Raw genomic sequence first — 8,952 nt, 5'->3', positions numbered from 1 at the left:
AAAAGGGGGGTGGGAATTGTTTATTGTTAGTTTGTGGTGTTTTTTTTTTTTCTTTCTTCTTTTTTTTTTTTTTTTTTTTCAGATAACATTGTTATAAAATAGATCAAATTCAAAAATCAAGCTACCTACCCTGCATTTTTCAACAAAAGTGTTTATAGTAAGAACAGTTCACCCCAATTTAGCCAAAGGTCACCTTTCTTTGAAAGATAGGTCCCAGTTTCAAGACATCATATTTCTGTTCAGTGCAACTCCACTGGCCGTAGTGTGTAAAATCACTATGAGCTGTCATTGTCGCCACTGTTTGGTCTTCCTGCTGGAGAATATTCATCCTCTGTAGCAAACAAAAACAAAAAACAAACAAGCAAACAAAAACAAACAAGCAAACAAACAAAACAGAATTCTTTTAGCCTAGGGATGCCTAGACAAAGATCTCTGCTGGAGGGAAATCTCTTTGGTGCGTGAGCTCAAAACCAGAGCTCCTGGACCTGTCTGTTCTCATCTTGCCTTTCACACCTAATTTCTCTGTGATGTTGGAGCAGTTTTTCATTACCTCATCCCTTTCTATCTGCAAGATCAAGCCTATTTTATCTACTACTTTTCTGTCTGGAGTGGCTTGAAGATGAATTTGTTTACAAGTGACATGTGAACACAGGCAAATCTGTCAGTACAAAACTGTAATTTTGCATTTATGAAAATTACAGATGTTTTTTCCTTTTCCATAAGGGAAGTCATTTATTTTCTTTCCTCCCTCCCCCCACCTTTATGTCTTTGCTCTCTAGCATATACCTGCGAATTGCTACAGGTTCATTGAACAGGTTGGAAAATTATGAAAGAAAAAATATCTTTCTGATCACTTATCCCCAAGGAAAATAAAATTGTCATTTATTTTATTCTCCTTCTTTTTGTGCTTGTTCAATATCATTATAAAATGCAAGATTCACTGGGTGCACAAACATTACAGAATATGAAATGCCAAATGAGAATACAGGCACTCATATTAGCAATAACGCCAGATAACATGCCTGATTTATAGTACAGCCTTAAAGCCCATCTGCTTTAGAGCCCCTCTTCAGGGCAACCTCGACTGGTTTTGAGGGGTAGGTCTAACCTATGTACCTGACAGGCCTGCCAGCCATTTCATCTGCACTGAGAGTTGCGTTGTGGGAACGTCAAGCAGATGTGGTCACTTGTGAATGGTTGAAAAAATGGCACTAAAACCTTAACAATCTTCTAAGTGGACAAAGAATTTAGTGGCATTCATCATCAGAAGCAATTCCTAGTGTTAGTCTGACACATGTAAGATACTCAGTGGAATCAATGCATGCAAACATGCAATAAAATGTTCAAGTCATCACTTTTCCAGATGCAGGAAAGCTGCCATTTAATTCAACATTGTTTCAAAGAAAGGCCTGCTATTACATCCTATTTCCTTTTTTCTACTTCTATAGTATAAGAAAAAAAAAAAAAAAAAAAGATGCTTCTGAAGCACGGGGGGTGCCTTTTTTTTTTTTTTTTTTTTTTTTTTTTTCCTCTGATTACTGTGATTGTAGCAAGTTCTGCTTTACTCAGCTGAACTTGGAAGAGTCTGTAGCACACATCCAAGAGAGCCCATCTTCCTTGATGATAACATTTGCCTAATCTCAGTTGCAAGCTACAGGACAGGGAGCAGAACCTGGGCTGGGAAAAATAGGCTTCCCTTGACTGCAGTTGCCGGAGCTAGACATTTTAGCCCCAGCTGAGGATTAATCATCTCTCTATCCTCAGAAATGTCATTTGCCCAATATAAATGACATAAACCAAGATCATCATCTTAGTTTATTTTTCTAGAGTCCTTAGCATGCTACATTAACCTGACAATGTTTAATCTTGTGTTCATTTCACAATACGCTTCATGCAATTCACAGCTGTAATTGGTTTTACACTGACATTACACGTTTCAACCTAGCCATGGGAAAGGAATGACTCTTAAGATTATTTCTCTAAAAAGTGTCCAAGCTCAAACAGCACAGAAGCAGTTCATGCTAGTTTCATGTGCATAATTCTTTCTTCAGCCTTTTCTTTCAATGCAAAGATGATGACTGGTCCTTGTTCTAGTCCATTTGCAATTGAACTACTTTTTTTTTTGATTTCTTATGTCCTGAGGAGTTCTCTCTTATAAAACAGCATTCAAGTATTCTAGTTAAATATCCCCAGTTGTCTGAGTTAAGGAACAAAGTAGACCTTGAGCTTCTGTCTCTGTTACGAATCTTCCAGAGTCCCGTAACTGATAGCCATAAAGTCTTCCTTTGTAGTACACACTCAGCGCAAAAGCCAGAGTATTGCTATTTGGCATTATCCAGTGAAGTGCAAGAAATTAAATAAGTTATGTCTTTATTGCTATAGTACAATACCAAGCAAAGTCACTTTCTAATACAATTGCAAGGGTTTCATAGAGTATACATCTCTCCTCTTCGGGCCCAGTAGTTCAGCTGCACTGCAAATATCACTTAGTTATCACACGTCTAATGTCAGTCTAAGAAGATGTGTTGAGTATTCTCGAGTCTGAAGAATCAGACCTTTCGTCATACTCATCTTCTGTGTAGATAGGTTGCTTAGACACAATAGGACATCCGTCATCAGGGATTGAGATCCGAGGATCTTCTGATGAGCGAGAAGGAAGGACAGGAGAGCTTCGGAAAACGCTGGCCGAGTTGCTAGAGAAAGGACTGACGTACTGGGACCGCAGTTGGTACTGCTGCTGCAGCGTCATGGTGTTCCACAGGGTAACATCGTTAGGCAGGAAAGGACTAGACTGGTTTCTTGCCAAAGTGTTCCTCAGCATCAGTGGGTAGCGTGGTGGCTGAGGGAAAGGGTGCTGCAAAGGTACAGCCAGAGGATTTGGCACAACATTGCTGGAATCAGCAGAGAACCTCAGTGTGTCGGGAACCCTAAAGGCCGAGCCCACAGACCACTTGGAAGAGGAAATAGGGTATGAACTCAGTGTGTGTTCAAAAATATGCCCATTGGAAGGCAAAACAAGACCATCTGATTCTGCAGAAGTTCGCTCTCCACTGGCCACCGAAGACCTACTGGACAGGAGAACCTCAACAGCACTCACCAGGTCACCACCACATCCCTTCAGGATCAGCTCCAGCACAGTCGGCTTTTGGTTAGGGAAGATCTTTTTCAACACTTCAAGTGGAGGTCTGTTGGCTTTCAAGCTGAAAGGTAATGAAACTGTCCCAGAGGGACCTTCTATCAGGAGGTGGTTCTGCTCTGCATGGTACTTGGGGCTGTCTGGACGACTCTCTGTGCTACCACCATTCTTCTGAACTGCATAACCAACCTCATCCACGGAAACAATTTCAGGGCTTTCAGGGGTGAAGCAACTTTTAGCTTTAGTCATGTCTGGGGAACTCCTTTGGTCTGTATCTTTGTCACTATAGGTCTCAGCATTGTCTGCTCCACTGGCATCACCCAACCGCTCCTCATTCATGTCTGCAAAGGAAGGCAGAGAAGTTAACAGAAAGCTGAGGCTAAAAGCTTTTATGGTCTTTTGAGGATACATTCTTCTTAAAGGGAAGAGCAAGATCCTAGGAAAAATATATATATATATATCACAGAGATTCTGCTGAATTTACTTTGTCTTTGCAATATCTCATGAGAACAAAACTGCAAAATAGTAATTGGACATGGTCTATGCATTTTATGTTTCCTTATAGGTATCTGTCTCATTCTTCCACACACAAGAAAGGAAGCAGTTGTCATTCTTCTGCTTAATCTAATACGCTATACCAATCCTCCCTCACTGGTTACCAGACAGAAACACCTTCAGGACTTTCACATCATAATTCTTCACTTCCACAGTCTCACTGGCTGTGAGTTGATGTTATTCAGGGGGCACCTGGGAGAAGAGAATTCCCTCTGTGAGTCCAACAGCATTGGTGTAACCACTCCATCATGTCTAATGGCTCAAGGTTAAAGAACTGTTGAAATAAATCAGAGTATTCCAGTTCTGTTTCTGCAGAAACTAGTTCTTTCCCCAGCAAGAACCACAAGTTTTTCTCCCAAAGCTGAGCACAGCTGATGCCTTGAACCATCAGAGCACAAACTTAGAAAAATATTTTTTGGAAAGAACCTCTGGAAAGAATCCGAGATCCTGTTCAATGAAGGACTCACCTGAAACCTAGAGCAGGTTCCTTGGGTTCCTGCTCAGCTGAGTTTTAAATACTGCCAAGGATGGACAATCAACAACCTCCCTTAGCACTTGTTTCATGTACCTTGTTTTTTGTGTTCAGAACTAAGAGCAAGAGCTGAGCACAGGGCTGAAAACAAGCCCCTTGACCACACTTGCCAGAAGGACATTCAAAAATGGAGATGCTCCAAGTATCTGGTTACTTTGGTAAAACCCAGCCAGAGTATGGAAACCTTTGAAATAAAACCACTAGTCAGAAAGAATAAAAGAATAAAAAAGATAGACAGCTTTCACAGCTTATGCACAAAGGGGGCAATGTATTTGCTCAAGATTATTCATGGACATTTTCCAACAGCATCCAAGGATGCTGTTCTGCTGCCCTCCCCCATACAATGCAGTGCCAATCTCCCTTACAAACATCAATATCTGGGGAAAGTGACACTGTGTGAGCTGACACTGACAGAGACTGCCTTAACTGGTTCACAGGGCAGTGCTTTTGAATACCTTTATGTGAAATATTATCTGCAGAAACCAATACAAGCACTTGTTTGGTTTCCCAAGCCCATGGTCATCAGCCCAACTAGATGCAGAAACTTGTATGAAGTAAGGAAAGGCTTCCAAAACATGCTCGTGACCTGGAGAGGTCACCGTGCCCTCCAGAAGGGGAGTCACATTCCTCTGCCAGAAATAAATCAGGAGCTCCTGGCAGAGGCAGTGGGTGGCCAGCATGGCCAGGGGAGGTTCTCTGCATGAGAATGGCTGGTGCCAGGCAGGAGCCATGGCCATCCTAGGGAGCCTGGGCTGCTGCTAGCTCAGGCTGCAGGGGGTGAGCATGGGAGTGGTGCTGAGGAAGACAGACACACTGCCGAAGATGACACCGTTCTGAAGATCTCACCCTTCTCTTTTACGTGGGTAACCTACAGTGGGTACCCAATTTTTAATTATGCTCACTCTCCGGTGCTAACAGAGAGGCAGCAGCTCTTCATGTAGGCATACGATAAAGAAGACGATGTACGTGTGCACTTCATACACTCACTGTGTCAGTCTTGCTCTACAGCCAAAAAGAAATGCCAGAAACATCTGCTAGCAAGCCAGTAACATTATCCGTCTGAGGGGGTGGTAAGATCCAGGTATAGTTTTCCATTATTGGAAAAAATAAAAATAAAACAGGAGGATCACGCTACCTTTCCCTCCTAATCCCTTCACATGTTCATAACCACACGTTTATTACCTGAGCTGGGATGTTAAGAACAACTCACGTCTGAATGAATGGGCAATTTATACATCGAAGGCTTACCGGGCAGGCTTGAGGACAGCTAATTACCTCTGTCCCTGCCTCGCCAGATAGAGGGGCATTTAAGGGAGACGACGCTCCTAATTTCCATATAAATAGATTGCACTACGGTACCCAGCATTAACGAATGGACCACATACAGGTAAACGCATTTCTGTGCTACCGTGCTTTTCCGAAGTATCCCTATCGGCTGGTAACAAGCGCTCACCGGGGAGCAAATATATACTAAAAAATAGAGTATGACAAGCCCTCCCTAACGGGGAATATGCCTCCTCATCTTGAGCAATGATTATTTTCAAGATATTTTCCGTCTGTTTAGTTTTCAGTACCTTTAAAAGTACCCTCACGAGGACAGGCTATAAGAATTAATCAGAGTCTAAATAAAAAACCCTTCATCCTGATGAAGTCCGAGTCTGCAGCACCAGTCCGTGCCCAGGCCCCCACAGCAGCGGGGCAGGACACAGCGGGGACCCCCAGCAGAACTCCCCTCAGCTCAAGGGGCGAAACCCGCAGAATTACGGCGACTTTGGCAAAACGCTGTTATTAGCACAGGCAGGGTTACGAGCGGGTTGCGTCCTTTTTTAAATATTATTGGTGATGGTTTTGCTGCTGTTTGCCTTCGGTCCTTCCCCTCGGGCAGCGTTTCTCGCTGTCGGCATCACCCACGCCCGGACCCCTCTGGCTGTGCCCCCGGCCCGGACACCGCCTCCCCCGGCACGACAGAAACCGTGTCCTGGCGACAGTCGCGACCTGCCGGAGGAACTTGCCGAGGTGAGGTTTCGCCTTGGTTGAAACAAGCAATCCTCAAATAACCTGCGGACTGGGAAGATTCGTTATAGATGCCCTCCCGTGCTGCTGAAATGTAGAAATGTCGCAGGCAGGTATCTATCCCAAATACCTGTATTTTCAGGTTTAAAAACCTAATTTTTTATTTAACGTATGCAGTCACTGAGCTTAGCCAAAAGGGGGTTTTGGCACCACCAGTATGCTTCACGCGAGAGTGTTAGGGGTTTTCAGAAAAAAACCTTGTCCTCAGAGGACATTTAGTTAAGTTTAAATATATGTATATCTATTTCAAATTGCCTGAGTTCTAGTTTTCACCTTGAGGTGAAATTCCTCTGAGGAATCTAGGGGAATCGCCTTCTCATTAGTATAACTGATGGAAAGTATTCATCAAAAAACATGCACACAGATACACACCCAGATCTACAGAGATGCTGTACGAATGAAACCCACGAAGCAGTAAAGCTGGAGAACTGTGCGTGCATTCACTGTGAAATATACACTGATATACCAAGCTGATACAAATTTGTAGCAATTTATATACCAATTTTTCCTTCAGAATTTATGCACTAAGAATCATGAGGCAAATACTGTGAAAGGGCCAAGTAAAGTTAAACGGGTGTGAGAGAGAAACTGTTCTCTTCGAGTTAATAACTTGTCTGGAAAACTTGGTCTAATGCTTTGGATCCAAATTTGCTTCCTTGATATTCCCACTGCTGACTCTCTGTTTAAACAGCTCTGCTGTTTGATTGTTAGGACAGCCCTTTCTGCAACACAGATTTTCTTGGAGTCCAAACACATCTGCTCTTTTCCCTATTTCTATTATTAGAGTGGATTGATACCCGAAATATCAGAAAACCACAAAAGCTAGGGTCCTGTAAAATTTATGAGTTGAGGCAGAGGGAAGGTTTCTGATTTGGGATTGGGATATTTTTTTTTGGTCGTTTTTTTACTTTTCTTGTCTTTTTGTTGTTGTTGTTGCTTTGGTTTTGTTTTTATTGTTTTTGGGTGGGTGATAGATTGTTTGATTTTTTTTATTTATTTTTTGATTCAAGAACAGTTTCGCTCCCGACTTTCTTCCCTTTCCAAGTCTCTTCCCTGGAGGCTTGTCACTGTGTTGCATTAAGACGCCTACCGTGAAGTTAGCAGAAGACGCAATTTAGCACTCATTAATTGCTTACACGCCTTGATGACTGTTACCAAAACAGAAATGCAGCGTGTGAGAGATGCAAGTATGTGAGTAGAGCACCAAGGAAGGAATTTTTGGAGGTTAGGGGAGGCAGGTGCAGATGGAGCAGCTGGTAGGTGCTCCATTTGCGCAGAGCAGAACTTGGTAACTGTCCCACCGAAAGGACCTATTCCGGCAGGAAGAATAAAACAAATGGATCTGATTCTAAAACACATCGGGAAATAGCTACTCTGTACAGGGTCATCTTCCAGGAGACTGATGTCCGGGGTCTAATAACAGGGCGGGCTAGGGGAGTAAATAATTATATCCTCTCATCTGTCTGAGCACGATTTTAGTACAGGTAGCGACGAGAAAAAGAGAGAGAAAGCCCTGCTCTGTGCTCCCAGCTCTCGGGCTGGCTGGAAGCGAGCAAGTTGTCAGGTTAAGCGGCGTCTGGCGACAAGAGAACCCCTCGAGGAGATAATTTTCTGCCTTGTCTTCACCATTTTCTTTATTCGTAAAACCAATTTCTGGCTTGCTCTCTACATCGCCAAAAGCCGAAACAGAGCCTGGGGCCGAGGTCGGCGCCACTTGCGCTGCTTTTTTCGGGGGGCCCGGGCCCCGACTCCCCCCGCTCGCCGCGGGGCTTGATTTATGGAGACCTGCTCCGCTTTTTCGTCCGTGAAGCTGTTAGCAGAAAGTGCTGACTGGCTGGCAGGGAAGAATTTCTCATCAATACGCTTTGATTGTATTTTGCAAACAAAATGCCTGTTGCTTGGTAACATTTCACTTGAGCCTGACCTTCCCCAAAAGTTATTGCTATCAGATTCGATTTACACTGTCCTCCCGTGATTACTGTAATCTTTTAAGCTGGGAAGTTCATATATCAGAGGGGAGAAAATTTGGGCGTGCAAGTCAATACCGTTCCTATCCGCCAGATTTATATCCTGCTGGCGAAGTTTATTTGTTTCACTTTCTGGAAGGAGCCAAGACGGATTTTTTCCCCGGCGTTTTGTCGGGCCAGGGAGCGGTGCGGAGAGGCTCCGCGCCGCCGGAGGAAATCCGGGGCGTGGGAAGGGAGGGGGACACCCCAAATTCCCGTCCGCAAGGAACGGCGGGCGGAGATGCTGCCCTCGAGGGGACCGGGAGGGGCGGAGGGCGGCCGAGCCGTGCCGGGACGGAGCGGGAGAGCAGCCCGGCGCTGAGAGTTATCTCCGGTTACGGAGCTCGCCCTCCCACCCTCATCACACCACGGCCCTCGGTCGGCCGCGCTGACCCGCACAAACCCGCAAAACGATGGGCGTGCGGGTGGGTGCTCGGCTCCTTCCCGGCCGGCTCATAGAAACCGGCCCAGGAGCGCCACGTCTAAGGCACGGCTGCCCCCGACGGTCCCCCCGGAACCGCATCCGGACATCCCCAGGCCTTTCTGCGCCCGACGGGTGTCACACCGCCCCTCCAACCTCCCTCTCCCCGCGGCGCCCGTCGGGGCAGGGGGAAAGAAGCCTCCCCCCCCCCCCCCCCCCCGTGCCCTCG

General features: G+C 45.1%; 1 protein-coding gene across 1 annotated transcript; it reads right to left on the bottom strand.

The window, feature by feature from the left end:
- Nucleotides 1-2,512: 2,512 nt before the first annotated feature.
- DMRT3 (doublesex and mab-3 related transcription factor 3) lies at nt 2,513-3,475 on the bottom strand. Its single transcript, XM_035311003.1, has one exon. The coding sequence runs from the start codon at nt 3,473-3,475 to the stop codon at nt 2,513-2,515; it is 963 nt and encodes a 320-aa protein (XP_035166894.1).
- Nucleotides 3,476-8,952: the final 5,477 nt, after the last annotated feature.

This window comes from Oxyura jamaicensis, chromosome Z (assembly GCF_011077185.1).
Source record: "Oxyura jamaicensis isolate SHBP4307 breed ruddy duck chromosome Z, BPBGC_Ojam_1.0, whole genome shotgun sequence".
Classification (NCBI taxonomy): Eukaryota; Metazoa; Chordata; class Aves; order Anseriformes; family Anatidae; genus Oxyura; species Oxyura jamaicensis.
The sequence above is the reverse complement of the archived record's forward strand: the minus strand, read 5'-3'. Positions and strand labels throughout refer to the sequence as shown.

Coding starts and splice junctions, on each gene's coding strand:
- DMRT3 (XM_035311003.1), bottom strand. CDS start 3,475: ATGAATGAGGAGCGGTTGGGTGATGCCAGTGGAGCAGACAATGCTGAG.